This window comes from Odontesthes bonariensis, chromosome 12, assembly GCF_027942865.1.
Source record: "Odontesthes bonariensis isolate fOdoBon6 chromosome 12, fOdoBon6.hap1, whole genome shotgun sequence".
NCBI classification, from domain to species: Eukaryota; Metazoa; Chordata; class Actinopteri; order Atheriniformes; family Atherinopsidae; genus Odontesthes; species Odontesthes bonariensis.
In genome coordinates this window covers 25,485,810-25,503,277 of record NC_134517.1, presented here as the reverse complement: position 1 = coordinate 25,503,277, position 17,468 = coordinate 25,485,810, and the positions used below count along the sequence as shown (strand labels likewise).

General features: G+C 41.0%; 1 protein-coding gene across 11 annotated transcripts in view; it reads left to right on the top strand.

Annotated features, from left to right (window-relative positions):
- The window catches only part of map2 (microtubule-associated protein 2), a 93,491-nt gene that overhangs the window by 66,924 nt on the left and 9,099 nt on the right, over positions 1-17,468 (top strand). For 4 of the 11 annotated variants that reach the window (XM_075479853.1, XM_075479852.1, XM_075479850.1 and 1 more), the window contains 10 exons: positions 430-645; positions 2,641-2,934; positions 4,070-7,378; positions 7,470-7,703; positions 8,146-8,283; positions 9,350-9,411; positions 10,328-10,429; positions 10,574-10,715; positions 11,576-11,632; positions 11,882-12,189. In XM_075479853.1, the coding sequence (XP_075335968.1) occupies positions 430-645; positions 2,641-2,934; positions 4,070-7,378; positions 7,470-7,703; positions 8,146-8,283; positions 9,350-9,411; positions 10,328-10,429; positions 10,574-10,715; positions 11,576-11,632; positions 11,882-12,189 (4,862 nt within the window). The other 7 variants (XM_075479862.1, XM_075479854.1, XM_075479851.1 and 4 more) reach the window with 6 other exon arrangements.

Sequence of the window (17,468 nt, the reverse complement as noted above, 5' to 3'; positions counted from 1 at the left end):
ATTCCGGTAGTCTTTCTAAATCCTTACCTGGTTGAGATGCTGTCATCACACAGCCTTCTTTTACTTTTTTTGCAGTTTGGTCCTGCCTTGAAAGTGATGCCAAGAAGCACATAAATGGGGTGCTGTTGAATGGTTTATAATTTCAGTTTAAAGAGATAAAGATTACATGACGTGACATGTGGGCAAACATTGTGCTACCAAGCTACAGACAGAAATACCCCCACAAAAAATAACCCTAAATTTGAATAACTTACCAATATATTGTGTGATAAATCAACTTTAAGATGGTTGTTTTTTTTGCCAGTTTTCCCATTTTTTTTTCATTGTTTTCTTTTTCTTTATCTTTTCCTTCCTTCTCGCTGTCTCTCTTTTAGTCCGTGTGTCGAGATTTCCCTGCAGTTCTTCTCCTTGTGTCTGTCTTGTTTGTAGATGTAGGGGATGAGGAGGAGGCGGGCCCTCTCCGTCGCTTCCAAAATTCTCGGGAGAGGTGCAAGTTCCTCGCCCCCTCCATCTCAGTTTCCGTGCCCGAGGACGACCCCTACCACTCCGACGAGGAGTACTATGAGCACCCATTGTTCAGCCCAGAGTGGACGCACTCGGGCGCTCGCCCCACAGGGCATGCCGTGGCCTTTAGACAGATTGAAGGTGAACCACGCATGGTTCCTCTTTGCCATTTCTCCCCTCATCTCCTCTCTCTTTCTTTCCTTCTGTGATTTGACCTCCTCGCTTCATCCCTCCTTCCTTTTGTCCCTCCGTCCCTCCGTCCGTCCATTTGTCTCTTCGTCTGTCTTTGCGTGAGGTTTGTTTGTCCTTGTGATGTGTGTCTACTCAAAATTTGACGTGCTTATTTAACATTCATCTTTCTTATTCTCATTCATTTTCACCAAAAGCCATTGCTTCCTGTGGTTGCCATGCCGTTAACTCCAGCGCATAGCAGTGATGTCTCAAAGATACAGCAGTGGGTTTTTTGTGGCTCCGTCAGTGAACATCCTCATCAGTAAGACCACATGGCCCACAAGGCTGACTTTTGGGACATGAATTAAGATCCATTACTTTCATAAATGTCTCAGAGACACTGTGCATGACCTTTATGCACAAGATTTCTCTTTGCCAGTCATCTCCCATACTGATTAATTTAGTTAATTCCTCAAGATTATCACTTTTCTTTTACCATGGTGTACTGTGTCAGTTCCTCTCCACACATCAGTCCCTACTCTAACACTCTCACTGTGGCAACAAGGAAGACTTTCAGCTCCAAAGCACACAAAACATCTTGTTTGCAGTTTCAATGGGTCTCATTCCAGTTTCGATGATACTAGCCCATCATCGATGTCTGTATGAATAACCACAACCAGCAATTAAGCGTTTATAACAAGCTTAAGAAAGTCACACATAACAGAAAATCGCAGTCCGATAAATCTTCATTTTTTTTTAATACAGTAACTGTTTAAACCTTTCACTGTGATGTTTTAGAGCATGAAAAGATTTTTAGAAAATTTTTGGTCTTGAACATATGAAAGAGGGGAAGTCATATGATCAAACTGATCAAAATGTTGTATAAAACTAATTTTACAAAAGTTATTTTTTGACATTTTCTCTATTAGAACTATTATAAAAATGGATGATATTACAGAAAACAGTTGAAAAGTTCACACTTAAATTGCTATAATTGTTGCACACTTTAATTTTGTTTTAATATCGACTTTGTGAGCTTGACATCAATAACATGAGCAGATCAGTAACATGTAGCTCATTCGCTTTCTGTAGCTGTTTCTTAATAATAGTTACTATAACATTAACAATTTTGCATGCCATTATTATGTCTGAAGCGAATGAGCAGTATTAACAGAAACTTTGTATCCAGATATTATATTTTTTCCTCTTTTTGTTGTTATTTAGCTTATTTGAATGACACAGTTGCACAAAAATTGAATGTTAATTCCCCAGCATCAGCACCTTAAGCTGTGAAATTAATGTTTTTCCCCAGTGAATATGCCAGCTTGCTCCAGTTCTATATGAATAAATATGACGATTAGATGGATGCATAGCTAAGCGTTTTTTAAAAAAAAAATCATATTTCTTTAATCATAAATATTTATTTATTTATATATATATATATATATATATATATATATATATATATATATGCATTTTCAGAAAAAATTTGATTTTGGAAATGCTCTGAACAAAAATAGTCAGTTTTTGCACAGTATTGAGCCATGAATTGTAGTTTTATTTCTGTTATCATTTTCTTTAAACTACCTCTGTCATCAATAATAGTCAGTTTGGGTTGCAGATATGTTGTGTGCAAGAGAAATAGAAAGTGAAAAAGTTGTAATTTTCATCATGTAATATCACTCAAAGGGCAAATTTGGGCAAATAAGCCTTTATAGTTTGATCACAGTAAGCACCCACAGTATCAATTTCGGACTGAAATACCTGTCACGGATTGAAAACCTCTCACCCAACAATACTCTGCACCATATATGTAATGTACCTGTATGTGTAAAGATACAAACACGTGACATCATCTGTTCACAGAGCTGAAAGTGTCCCCTCATAAGTTGTGTTCTCACATAACCCAAGTCTGTGTTGCCTGTGGTCTTAATGTGTCCCCCCTTTCACCCTGCTGTTGAGAAGAAGAGACCATGGAGGCTCTTACAGCTGAATACGAGGAGGAGGAGGAGGTGGAAGAGGAGGAGGAGGAAAGTACAGAGGCAGCAGAGTCGGAGGCTGCTCTTGATGAGCATCAGTGGAGCGGGGAAGAGCCCGAGCTGGACAGCCCCCATGCTGAACCCTTAGATCAGGCAGAGGCCGTAGACGAGGCCCAGGATATAGACCTGGAGCCGGCTGAGGCAGCTAGTGCTGCTGCAGAAAGCTCTATGGACAGAGCGGAGGAGGAGGAAGCAGAGGGTGAGGAAGACCCAGAGACAGGTGTGTCCTGCCCTCTGCTCTCCTTGTCTGCATGTTACTGCATTGTCCACTATATTAGAATGCAAGATGTGTTAGAAGAAGGTGAATAACATAAGCATTGTAAGTCAAGCGGAATGGCAAGTATCCCTCCCTGCGCTCTGCTGCGGCTGCAAGGCAACACAGGCTTGTTGGTGAAAAGAGCCACAATGTTGAATTGATCCTGGTTTTATTGCGTGTTGTATTTGCTTGTGTTTTCTTTTACTTGCTCTGGTTTTTGGGGCCGGCCGTTTCGTGTTGGTATGATGACGTGAAGTGATGCTATACGTAACAGTGCTTTTTTTGTTTTATTTCACCAGCTTATAAGCTTACAGGTTTCTCATTTTTTTCACACAAAATGGCTTTGTGCTGGTATGCCAGTTCTGTGCCTTTTATATTGCCATAAATCATAGTTACTGAACATGCATTGCTCATATTATTATCATGATTCTGAATACAGATTTTGCAGGGGGTTTTGTGTTGGCTGTCTCATGTTCAGTGTGGTAAAGCTGTCAGTAGAACCATACTGTATATATAAAAAAGTGACTTTACAGAAAGACTACCATTGGTTTATATTTTTTGGTTATTTTTGTCATCTTTTGTTGTTGACAGAATATGGCATTTCTCCGTCATTCACAAACAAGATGCTGGTTATGTTTTGGATCGACTTGTGACATTATAAAATCCTCTAAATCCTATCAGATCTAAGTGAAAATATGAATTTTGACGGCTTGTAAATAGACACATTCTTGAAAAAATGCATTGTGTTTTTTAAGAATGATAGAAATGCTCATTCTTTTGTTTTGATGTTAAAAGCATGGATATTCCTCCCATCTGTTATAGCTTGTTTCCCCCAAATCAGCATCACACTTACTTCATGCCGGTTCCATCAAACACCACCCCATAATTTTCATCATTTGTGACTTGGTGGATCCCATAATCTCGCCGTACTTCTTCAGTGATGGCCGTATCATTGTGCTGTAAGTTTCTAAGAGAGAGCTTTGCCTGTTTCTGTTGTAGTTTTCATGATCCCTGGCTTAGGAAATATCTCATTCACGGCATGCTAAAGAAATACTTTTCCTTGGTTATAGAAACAGCCAACTTACAGATATCTTTTCAGCCTTGAAGATGGACTCGGATAAGCAAGACAGTGGGTCCATGAGCCCCGACAGTATTGGATCGGAAAAACGCCCAGAGGAGTTTTTTGAGCCCCAGATCCAAGGGTTCTTTGCTGGTGAAAGAGTTGTACCGGAGAGCCCCACCATGGATATGCCGTCTTTTGTACCTCCAGACGTTCAAAGCCAAGCCAAAGAATCAGCCAGATCTCTCACACTTCAGCCAACATACGGTGAGCCAATCACTGTGTCCGCAAAGCAGCCATCGGTGGAGGTGGTGGAGTTCAGCAGCATCGGTGCTCCCTCTGATTTCTCTTCAATGGGAGTCAAAGTTCAAGGAGGAGATGCAACAAGAGATGCCACAGACAGATCTGGCATGTCAGCATATTTTGAAACATCAGCTATGGAGGTTGATGAAGATCCCCAGTGTAAGGGTGAGGGTTATTACGAACTTAGTCGAGCTGGTGAGAAGAAGACTACAGGTGATTCCAAGCCTCAGGAGATTAGCTACAGCACACTAGCTGAAGCAAAGGATAAACCTGAAACTAAGAAAAGTACAGCAGAAGACACTGGCGTCTTTACAGTGCCTGACAAGAGTAATGAATGCAGGCTTTCCCCCGGTAAACTTGCCTTAGAGCAAAGGAGTTATTCACTTAATATTACTATTGGCACAATGGATCAAAGTGGACAAGGTCGACCTAGGAACTTCTCCCCACTGGCCACAGACATCATGTCATATACCAGTGGAAGTCTAGATGAGTCAGCTGATTACCTTCCGGTTTCTACACCTTCTTCGGATAAGCCTCCATCATTCCCTCCCCTCATCCTGGAGACCGCAGCTTCCGTCACCTCAGATTCCTCATCCCCTCCACGGACAGCTGAACCACCTTCAAAAGCCACTTCGGAACCAGACTCTCCAGAATCACCTCAGCCCTCTAACAACACTTACAAAAATGGAACAGTGATGACGCAAGACTTGCCCGAGATGTTGGACCTTGCTGGTACCCGTTCTAGACTGGCTTCGGAAAACACAGAGCCAGAAATCATCCAGAGGAAGTCGATTCAAGATGATGTTTCAGCTTTCACTGACGACCCAATGGCTAGCCTAACTTCAGGGGAACAGAGTCCTGGAGCAAGAAAGAGTGAAAGCCAACTGGAAGAGATGGGTTATTGTGTGTTCAGTGAATATTCGGGGCCCATGCCATCCCCTGCAGATGTGTTCAGCCCAGACACTTCTGCGCAGGTCTTCACTCCATCTGTCCTTGAGGAGAAAGTGGCAGAACAGGCAAGAAAATTAGCTGTTAGAGATACATCTGTGGAGGACAAGAGCCAGCCATCAGGAGTTGTTGACGTAGAAGAGAGGCAAGACCAGAGGCAGGTGGTTAAGAAAGAATCTATAGAGGAAACAAGCAAAGATATTGTAGATAATCAGCCGGTAAAATCCGTAAGCGAGACACCACTTACTCAGCCAATTGAGTCCTTTGTGACACCAACTGTAACTGTGACTCTAGAAGAATGTGAGAGGTCAGCCAGTGAGACTGAACGACAAGCTAGTGGTGAAGGCTCAGCATCAGAAACTGAGATTGCAGACTACGAGAGGCAGATCCGCAAATTGGAGATGGAGGACAGGCCTCTCAGTTTAGAGGAGGAACGAGAACTGCAGGAGCTTCGGGAGAAGGTGAAGCTGGTACACCAGGAAGCATATGAGGAGGTGGATGCTGAGGATGTGTACCAACTGACTGGCATGGCTAAGGACCGGATTGCAAGACCCGTCAAAACTTCTCCTACTTCATCTGTGGAGAGCAACATCGATGATGACAAGCTGCTCTCCCCAGTACTGTCACCTTCCAAACTTAAACAAAGAGAATTATATGGTTCCCCAAAAAGAGCACCTTCACCTGTGTTAGGAATAAACAAAGATGAGCGAGATGAGATTGTAAGAAAAATTAAGGAAGAACAAGAGAGGGAGGCAGTCGAGATGAAAAAGAAAGAAGAGGAAGAGAGGAAAGTCAGGGAGGAAGCAGAAAAGAAAGAAAAGGAAATGAAAGGGACAGAGGAACAGGAAAGACAGAAGAAAGAAGAGGCAGAGAGGATACTGAGAGAGGAGAAAGAAAGGAAGGAGAAAAAGCAGGAAGAGCAAGAGAGAGAGAGACTGGAGAAGGAGAAAGCAGAGAGGGAGCTAAAAGAAAAGGAAGAGAACGAGAAGAAAGAGAAAGCAGAGAGGGAGCTAAAAGAAAAGGAAGAGTACGAGAAGAAAGAGAAAGCAGAGAGGGAGCTAAAAGAAAAGGAAGAGTACGAGAAGAAAGAGAAAGCAGAGAGGGAGCTAAAAGAAAAGGAAGAGAACGAGAAGAAAGAGAAAGCAGAGAGAGAGCTAAAAGAAAAGGAAGAGAACGAGAAGAAAGAGAAAGCAGAGAGGGAGCTAAAAGAAAAGGAAGAGAACGAGAAGAAAGCGAAAGCAGAGAGGGAGCTAATAGAGAAGAAAGAAACAGAAGAGAGGGAGAAAAAAGAAAAGGAAGAAAAAGAGAGAGAAGATAGGGAGAGGAATGAAAGAGAAGAGAAGGAAAAGATGGAGCAAGAGGAGAAAGAAAGGAAAGAAAGGCTGGAAAAAGAAACGATGGAGCAACAAATGAGAGAGAAGGCAGAGAAAGAAAAGATAGAGAAGGAAGCAAAAGAAAAGGAAGAGAAGGAAAAGATAGAGAGGGAAGCAAAAGAAAAAGAAGAGATAGAAAAGATAGAAAAGGAACTGAAAGAGAAGAAAGAAAACGAGAAAGCAGCTGAGATGGACAAGAGGCTTGCAGACCAGCCAGTGGAATTAGAATCAAGACAGCAAAACAAAAAAGCCGCCATTAATGCTGCTGAGGAAGAAGCTTGCAACTCGAAAGAGAAGAGTGAGGGAGATGTTTTAAAGTTAGCAGCTGCAGGGCCAGAGGTGACAAAGGAGATACCAGAGACCCGTGCTGCCATTGAATCGGTGGTGATGGTCGAAGATGATTTCATCACTGTGGTCCAGACCTTCGATGAAGCTGAGGAACCGGGGCACAGCGTTCGTTTCTCAGCTCCACTTGAGGATGAAGCCCTTTGTGTCCCTGCCCGGAAAGAAGATGAAGAGGAAGAGGAGGAGTCTGTGGAGTTGGCCCAGGAAGCTGACATGGAAGCAGCCAGTTTAGAGGAGGTGGGTGATGTTCCTGAAACCCCTGCCTCCCCAGGAAGGGAGACTCAGACCATAGAAACAGAAGGACCAACAGAAAGCTATGACAGAGATGAAACCACTGTAGATGACTCCATCCTGGACAGCTCCTGGGTGGACACACAAGGTGAGATCTCTTTGTTCTGTCATGATAGTTTCTCCTCCCTCTTCCTTCTTCTGCTTCAAATGAATGACTTTTTCTCTGCCTTGTTTATCAGATGATGATAGGAGTATGGCAACAGAGCAGATTGAGCCTTTGCCCAAGGTGCCTAGTCCAGTCAAAAAGCCTTCCGTGGTCCAGAACAAGCAGACACAACAGCAGAAGACAGAAAAACAGGTTAAACCCAAGACCAAAGGAGGGCGACCTAAAGGAAGGATCTCAACACCTGAACGCAAACCTGTCCGCAAAGAACCCATCTACATCCCCAGAGAGGAAGTCAAGAAGAAAAAAGGTTCTTTCTCACTTAAATTTTGTTTATAATTATATTCGTAATTTAAGTAGTACAGTATCTGTGTATATTCTGTACAGTGTGCTAAATTCTTAATAAATTCTTACATGTAATACTAGAGTTCATCACCATGCTACTGTAAATATGTTACTGCTTCTTGCAGAAACAATATTACTACACAATTCTCTTTGTTCTGTTAGTTTAGTAATGCTGTTTATACATGTGGCTGTTCTAAAAATATAAAACATTGTCAAAATATTTGCAGCCCACGTGTGATTAAGTCATCTGTTTATGCATGCATCAACAAGTACAACGGCTACAAAGGGCTCCTGGGGAGTCTTTATCTCACGGCAGTCAGCATTTTGACATGGCTCAGCAGCTATCTCTGCTTATTTTTTGCTTCCCTGTGCTTTACTCAATGGCCTTGTTTCTTCTGATAATGTAGCTATCATAAAGAAGACTGATATCACCAAAAAATTGGAGACTCAGAGTCTGTCTCCATCCAAGAGGAGTGGGATGAAGCCAGCTGTCCGCCAGACCCGTCCCATCCAACACCACTCCTGCCCAAGAAGGAGACCCACAGGTGACAAGTTGCCTTGGTGTGTCACACAGCTGGTGCTTTCTGCAGGAGTCACCAGCACAGCAGTTCCCCATCATATCCATCTTCCATTGTTAGCATACATTTAGCAGTGTGTAGTTTGTTCGTTTTTATTGATTTCCTATTCTTTGTTTTTTTGTTTTTGTGTGTTTTGCTTTTTTTTTAATTTCACAATGTCACAATAAACTTTACTTTCCAAAATGTTTCATTTGACTTACCTTTTTCTATTGTTTCTGCGCTGTTTTTTCTTATTTTTTTGCAACTTTTCCATCACTTGTGTCTGTACCTCGAAGAATGGTTTAACACAAGGCTGACCATGACACCCTTGCAGTGTTTTACATACACATACACAAGGAATAATTAACTGCTACCTGTGCATCTGTACAGAGTGGGCAGCAAAAACAACATTTTAGGCTAGTGTTTATTTCCTCCTTAAAAGAATTATTCTTTGCCCACACCATTTCTAGCAAATTCATGTTCTTTGTGCCTTTAGTGTTCTTCTTATATGTCACGTTAATGGAACATTTGTAATGTAATTGCCATAATATTTTTTAGCTTTAGTGGTCTTAAAATCTGAATATATATTTTTTTCTCAACCTATGGTTACTTAGAAACTACTGAACTTGATGCTATAAAAAGTATTAAAAAAACGCTGCCCTGTCCCAGAGGCGGTTTGCACCTCATTTTTTCCCTGCAGCCGAGTATGTGACTGCATTGCCCCAATTAGATTATTTTCCAGGGTTGCCTTACATAATACACCCCCCCCCCCCCCATTCTGTGTAATTTCTTGCCAGGTCTTTACAGAACAGAGCACTCAAAAGGCCAACAACCTGCTCCCACAGCATTTTATTTGTTATGTAGCTGCCCGAACGTTAGCTGTCTGTTCTTCATGAATATGTCTGTAATTCAAACCTAACCATATCCTCACAGGGCTATCATTATGAAGATATTCCTTCAAAATAGGACATTTAAAGGGCTCTCACATCTTCTCCTTTGTTGTATGGAGGTTACATGCATTCAGCCTGATTTCTCTTTACTTTCTGTCCTTCAGAGACCCCACCAGACAGTCGTCAGCCTCTAAGTGTTGCCAGACAGTCCCGTGACAGAGCATCGGTAAGTATACCAGCCAAACCAAGCAGACATCTAATCAGAAAAATGCCAAATTAAGGCTGAATCAACAAATTAAAGGGACAGAAGCAAGATAAACATAATTCAAGAAAAATAACACCGCAGACTATCAGAAAGCAGCTTGTATCCTGCACCTTTAGTATAGACAGTGTAGACAATGGATGACTCACATAAAATATCTGACATATTGTCTCTTGTGACCTGCAGAGCAAGTACTATTTAGAATAACACAAAGATTTGCGTCTCATGTTTGTCATTCCACTTATCTGTGCTCAGTCTTTTATGAAAAAAGAATAGGTTGCATGTCTTTTTATTTTTCCATGTTTAATGGGTTTTGGATAAGTAGTCAAGATCGATCCATTTGGAGGGTTTATTTTACTGTGTGGGCGTTGAATCACCCTGTGACATTTCTCCAGCGGCTGTGGTCTTGACTCCATTTTACTCCCCCACCATGGTAATGACAGTTATTGTGTTTAAAATAACACAGTTTCTGTATTTCTTAAATGCCATGCCACTTTACAAAAATACTGAAATTTTCTTCTAATACATCTATTAGCATGCTCTGTCATGTAACTTGTTACAGTTTCCTGAACACAATCTCCAAGAGTTATATTCTGTTGACTATTTTGGTGTCCCATCCTTTTTTTCCTTTCTTACCAACATATTTACAAAGAATGAGCATGAATTGTTGTTTTTTATGATTTGATTTCAATATTTCATCACTCATCTCAATGAGTACACATAAGACCATGTGTGCTGATAATGCATGTTGAAGTGCTGCCATTTTCACCCCTCTTTTGTCACTGTGTTGTTTATTTTGGTGCTGCTGTATGCCATTCACCCACTGGGCCCCGTCATTGTACCATCTCAACGCCATTCCTGTCGTTTGCCACTCACAAAGATTCCCACCTCTATATCCAGAGCAGCTGCCTCATTAGATAGACTTCACCTGTCCTCAGCAGAGCCTCAAGGCTCCCCAGAATTACAGAGACTTAAAGCCAAGGTAGGCCTGTGGTATAGCTGCACAAGTTTTGCAAGTACAAAATTGTTCTTTTATATTGTTTAAAAAAAAGATAAAACAATCTAATGTCAGAGTGGTATCTGATTCACTGCCCCATGGCTCCACTCTTTTGTGTATTTCCATTAGGATGGTGGGTCACAAAGTCCAGAGAAGAGGTCCTCGCTGTCACGTCACACCTCCATTCTAAGTCGCCGTGGGTACCACGAACACGAGGAGAGTTCTACCTCTATCACTAGCTCCGGCTCCACGGCTCCCCGTAGACCCACGTGTAGGCTCATCAACTCATTTCACACAGAATGATTTAATATGCAACAGTAGGATGTCCAAAGCCTGCCTCAGCCTGTTTATAACTGTCAGTAAAACTTTAGAAAAAGACTGATACAGGAGGTAGAACAGCAAAATTTTTACCACTGTTGATCAATTTAGCATTATTTGTATAGTGTATTATATAAAGAGCTCTCTGTGCTTTATGTTCATGATGATTCATTTTAGAATCAATTGCAGGGTTTCCATTGTCCTTTTTTATTTTTACATTTAGAAGGTAGGAATAAGAAGAGGTAAATTGAAAAGATTAAAAAACGATAAAATGTCTGTTTTGGAGAAATGGAGACGCTTTATCCCATCAGACCTGGCCATGATTAAAATGACATGCCTCACCAGCTGCAACTCACCCCCAGCAGTATAACTTATACTAGCAGTCTTTGGTGCAGCGTAATTTATTCGCTTCAAACCAGCTGATTAAAAAGTATCTGGTTTGCATTTTCTTTTTACAGCTTTTCAAAAGATTGTTACATATTTGTTTAATTAACCCTTTTTTTGCCAAGGAGTGCTGTGGGAACTTTAGCCTTTCCAACTGCTAACACAAATATTTGATACCCTTTGAGTGGACCAACCTATTGGTACTGTATCTTGCATTATCTCGCTTCGGCCTTCCAGTTAGATTACCTCACTCGACTGATTTCTTCATCTATTATTTAACCGCCAGTTGAAGTAACGATATGTCATGTTTTTGTTGTTGCGGATCCAGAATGCTATTCTGTTGCCCTCATCAAACCCCATCAATCTCCCTTTTCTTCTGCCTCACTCCCGTCTCTAAATCTTAAACCTTTCATCTTTTCCCCTCTGCAGCATTTCGCACTGAGATGAGGGCAGAGCATAGGATAGGACGAACCCCGAGTATGACAGGTAGGGAAAGTTTCAAAACCTTTATCACTGATCCAGAGAAAAAAATGATAACAGGGCTCTTGTAACAGTATTAAAATGTGTGTGTGAACCCAGTTGATGTTTGTCAATTTAAAACATGAGACTTGAGACTCTTTGTGTTTCAGTTTTGTGCTATTATATTTCCCGTTAATCATGGAGACTGTTGGGATTTTTTCATGCTGCTTGCTTCCTTCTAGCTCCAACTTTCACACATCCTATCTTCCCCATCAGTTGCAGAATCAGTCCGCTCCCGTTCGGCCCGCAGCGGTCACTCCACCCCCCGCACCCCTGGCTCCACAGCCATCACCCCTGGAACTCCTCCCAGTTACTCATCATCTTCATGGACCCCTGGGACCCCACGGTCCCTCAGTTTGATTTCCCATGAGAGGAAGGTGGCCATTGTCCGCACACCCCCCAAGTCGCCTGCAACCACGCCCAAGCAGCTCCGCATCATCAACCAGCCCCTGCCCGACTTCAAGAATATCAAGTCCAAGATTGGGTCCACGGAGAATATCAAGTATCAACCGAAAGGAGGACAGGTGACAATCTTTTCTTACACTTTCACCCCAAAAACTGAAGCTTTTGTTTTGCTACTTCTTTACTCCTTTTACCACTGCGTTCCTCCTTTTTTTAGCTTTCACATGTTTCTGTTATTCTATTCAGAAACATCAGACGAAAACCATTATATATTTCATTTTGGTCATACAGGAAATACGTAGAAATAAAACTATGTATCATCCAGAGATTGTCTGCATACAAATAAACTATAATCACTCTGTGCCAGAGAAACAGATAAAGTTTTTGTTTCAAGGAAGAGAAAAAACTATTTCTCTATGTCTCAATGTAAAGTGCATTTTTCCTAACATCTGCTCTCTTTTTATTTTGGCCTGTCATATTTACTTTCTAAAGCCCCTCTCTCTCTTTCATGCTTCCACACTAAATGGCTTTTTTGATTTTTAGTTTAGGCCAATTAGTTTGCCATTCATCCTGCTGACCCATCACATTACATTACATTACGGTCATTTTGCAGACGCTTTTAGCCAAAGCGACTCACAATAAGTGCGTTCAACATCGGTAGGCAAAAGAACTTCAGGTCACAAGAAATCATAAGTGCATTTCCTTCCAAAACCAAACCGCTAAGAGCACGACAAGAAAGCTTGTGTTAAGGAACAAAAAATAAGAATTTGTTCATTTCTTACAAAGCTAGTCTGGCTTTAAGGCTGGCTCTAAGTTGAAAGATAATCAGTATTAGATGCATTCAGCTCATTGTTTATTTTTCCAGTCAGTATGGTTCGCTACATCTCCTGGCCCCGCTTGAACCAGTGGTTCAGGCAACCAGTGTGATCTCACACAGTATACTGGCTTTCTGATCTTAGAGTCATGGTTTGGAGCCAGGTGAAATGATTTGATACTGAAGACAACAAGGTTTTTAGCAGTAGAAGAATTATGTTTCTCAGGAATTTGTCAAGCAACACACAGCTAAAAGTACAGCAAATCTCGGATTTGTAAGGTGCCAAGTAAATGGACCTTGCTGCATAAATTCTATCCACAAGCAGTTTTTTATCAAGGCTCTTTTTCCTTGAGCCTGATATAGATTTTCTGCCTCACAGTCAATAATTGCTAAAAGAAGCCTGAATCATCATTCAGCTGGAGCAACCATCAGTGTTGCTTAGTCCTCCAATTGTGCCACAATATCTGGATCATTTATAAAGATCCTGAAGATAAAAAACAAGATGAGTTCCTATTCAGAAAGATTTCCACATAATCCCTCAAGTATTTTTCAAGTAAGAATTGGGATGTTCTGGTAGATTTTATGGTTGCTCTGTCCCAGAAAAGTTGAGTTCAGAATCCCCAGACTTCATTAAACAGAAAAGTGACATGACTTTGACATCTCAGTGGTTGTAAGAGCCAAGAGCAATATCTGTTCCTGAAGTTTCCCTCCTGGCCCTGTTAAGTGAGGACAGCCATTCAGCCAACATAAATCAGCATTTCAAATTGTGTTTTCTGCCGCTGCACAAAATCTGCATTAGCAGGGTGTCTGGGAGTGTATACCCCGCAGTTTGACAGATATCTTGTTCTGGCTTGTGTCTGAAACACAAAGGCATAGTGATGAAAACAGCAGCATGTCTGTAGCCATCAGCTCTTTCAAGCCCTCACTGATGACCTGATTAGGAATCCAAGCTTTGGGCTGGCATTTTTATGACTTGCCAGGTCTCTGAGCTTCTCTGTGCAGTCAGCCACAAAAATAAGGGGGGGGGGTCATGTTCCATCAAATGCCATCCTGTCATCTATGGGAGAAACTGACCTAATGAGGCCTGATGGTTAATGATTGGTCACAAGTTGTTTTTTGTTTTCGCAGATTAATATTTTAAATTAGTGCAAGCCTGCACATCACGTACACAATCTCCCCCAAACTGGAGGGATTTTAGCTGTAGTCTTGTGCATGTAGAAGTGGAAGTACTGAAAGATACAAAAAAAATCTCATTATATCTGGAATCAGCTTCATAGTTTCAGACAAATGAGGTAGCATGTCAAAAAAAATTGGTTTATCATCCCTCCTCGCAGCCCGTCTGATAAATTGTTGGTTGCGTTTCTTTTATGCCACCGACACCGTTAAAAACAACTCCACCGTAAAAGTAACTTGCTGCTTTTATAAATTGACTTATTTTTTCTATCTTAACGTCCTTGCTGCTGTAACACTGTGAATTACCCCACTGTGGGACTAATAAAGGACTATCTTGTCTGTCTTATCTTATTGGCAACCGTGTTGAATTACGTTTCTAATTATGCACGAGCGTAATCTTTATAATGCTGTGTTTGTTCTTGGTGTTTGTGTCTAGAGCACCCTCACCATCTTTAACAACAACTCCACTGCGTGTTTGTGTGTGTGTGTGCGAGTCACTCCTTACTGGCACTGGAACTGGCCTTCTGTCTGACACAAAGTGGTGATGGCAGCTTTTGTCTGAACTTAGGGGTGACTGTCCATCGAAGCAGGGTGATTGGCCTGATTCCCAAACCTCTATTGGTCCACAAGGTTTCTTAAACTATATTGATATTTATCCGGCTTCTCGAGGCAGTGGCTTAGTGCTCAGACGATGGAATGAAGAGGTCAGGAGATATATGTATGTTTAAGGTGATTCACTCAGAAGTGTCTAGGCAAACACTTGGCTTAAGTGTTCCTATTTGTGTCTTCATAGGTAGATTTAAGAAACGCTCTTCAGAGACAAATGAATGACTACTGACGGTGGTTTATAGATCCAAAATAGAAGTACAGCAGAGTTGTGACATTTCACTGTAAAACAGTACAAAATAATGTTTTTATTTGGTTTACATTTAGAATATTTGTTCATATTCACATTTATTGCTGATGTGACCCCTTACTGTTGCTACCAGAGAACCCTGCTCTTTTAGCATTTCAAGAGCGGAAAATATATACAGAAGATCCTTTTAACCCCATGGTGATTATTTCTATTGTAATTGTTGGAAAATTTGAGTTTACATAGTCTTTTTTCTGTTAATAACCACAAAAGCATATCTACAGTGAAGGTTTTCATTGTTCCCTCTGAAATATCAGCAAACAGAATCGATCATTTGTGGTAATTTGCACATGGGTGTTACCGCTGTTATTTTTCACACAATTATCACCACATAGTTACACAGCAAGTATAATTAACACTTGTCACATGATGGCAATTTACTCCTCTCCTGAACTTTATTAGTTCTCTGCAGCTCCAAGGTCCAGATAGTGCTGCTGTAAGCACCTCCTATAGTGAGCCTCCCTCAGCCCATCGCTCACCTCACACACCTGCTGACCTGTACATTGATTGTCCTCATAGAAACACAAGGACCAAAACACACCAGCCGAGGCCAAGCACAGAGGCTCTTTGATCTGGAAGTCAGTGCTCCGCTTCATCTCCGTTACTCTTACTCTGTCGGCGGTACACAGTGTGACCTGGACCCAGGACCTGCTGGTATATCACCACACTGTTAATTAAGGCTGTGGCACTGGAAAAATGTTCAGCAAGTAAAAAAAAAAGTACAAATTTATAGAAAATGTGCTCTAAAGTTCTGTACAGTTCAATAGAAGAATGCCCCTTTTTCCATTTTCCTACAGAGCAAACTGAATATATTTACTTCAATGATACATTTATTTAGATGTAAATGTGAAAAAGGAAAGTAACAGAGAACGTGCCCATAATCTCTCGGGCACACCGGTTCTTTAAAACGTACTTCTTTCATAGCAGTTAAGACCTGAAAGTATCCTCATTTTCAGACATTTTTAGCAGCCAACACTAGTCATTAATATATTCTCGTCCTAAGGAGAGATATTTCAGTATATTCTAAGCACCCACTGGCATTTTCTATATAAGCAGTTCATAATGTCTCTGTATTTTCCCAGATTCATATTTTAAACATGAAGCTGGACTTCAGTTACATGACACTGTCAAAATGCAGCTCCAAGGATGCTCTGAAGCACTCTCCCCGTGGATCCAGTGTATGTATCGTTACTGTATGTCATGACTCTCCTCGCCTGAGGAGATAGGTGGTTACGTTTCTGTCTAGGTAGTACGCGCATCCATAGAATTCCTCTTGTATATTTTGATTAGTGCAGTGTTGTGATAGTTTGTACTTTACTACTGCACCCTATGTTCTGATTGAAGTTTAATCCTTACCCATAACTTTTCGACTCAATTCGTCTTATTCCTCTCCCTTAGTTTAAGGATGCCATGACTCACTTTTAAAGTTAAGTTAACAATATACTTTATAGTTCTGCAATAACCCATAGCAGCCAATGCCATAGCAACTGGTGTGTGAGCTTCTGATTTCACCCAGCTACCTGCAGTCAAAGCAGCTCCATCGAGCTTTAAATAACTCTGCTGCTGGGAACAAAGATGGCCTTAGTTACAGAGAGAGACCAATGCAATCATGTGTTCATAGATCTATGTGTTTGTCATCTGCAATACAAAGATTTCCAGGTGCAAATCACTGTAATACCTATCAGCTCCATCTGACAACTGTGGCTTGTCCTACTTTCTTAGAACTTATTACAGTAGAAATAATTTCTTTATACGATTCTTCACATCATACTTTCTATGGTTGCTATTGTATCTTATTTAACCCAGTATTCACGAGGTATCTGACTGACTGGTAGTGATCTTGGTTTAGTTCAAAGTGACTTTCCATCCTTTACCCTAGAAGTGTCTCTGAATTCTATTTTTAACTCTTAATTAACTGTTGCACTGTATGGTTCTCAGTGTTTGAATAGTTGATTTGTATATGCTTATGTCCCCAAAATTGCCTGACATTTATTATATTGTTATTTCCACATACTTCCTCTGAGCAGGGAGGTGTCTGTGCAGTCTTCTTTAGCCATACACCCAGCAAGTTAAAGTTGTTATGAAAAAAACAGTCCATTTCTTGCGAAAGAAACTTGGAACCTGTTCCTGACTGCCAGCTACCAGCTGAAAAAGCATGCTGTTTACACTAACAAAAAGCTTAAAACATATATAAATATGTAAAAATACTAGCTGCACTTACACAGTCTAAATGTCTACTAATGGGCATTTTTTTAGCGCAAGATGGAGCCCTTTTGTCTGAGTCTTTACCTGAGTCTGGGTCTGATTGGGGTTCAAACATGCAAGACTGAAAACCTCCTTTGTTTCTTTCTAAGCAGAATTCATGGTTAAAGAAGCGTGGCAAACATTTTGTGGTTCCTTCTTTCTTTTCAGTGTTGGCGAAGTGGAGTATTTCCATGTACTCTTAAATGTGTTTGCTTCTGATGTTATCAAATCAAATCAAATTTATTTGTATAGCACAT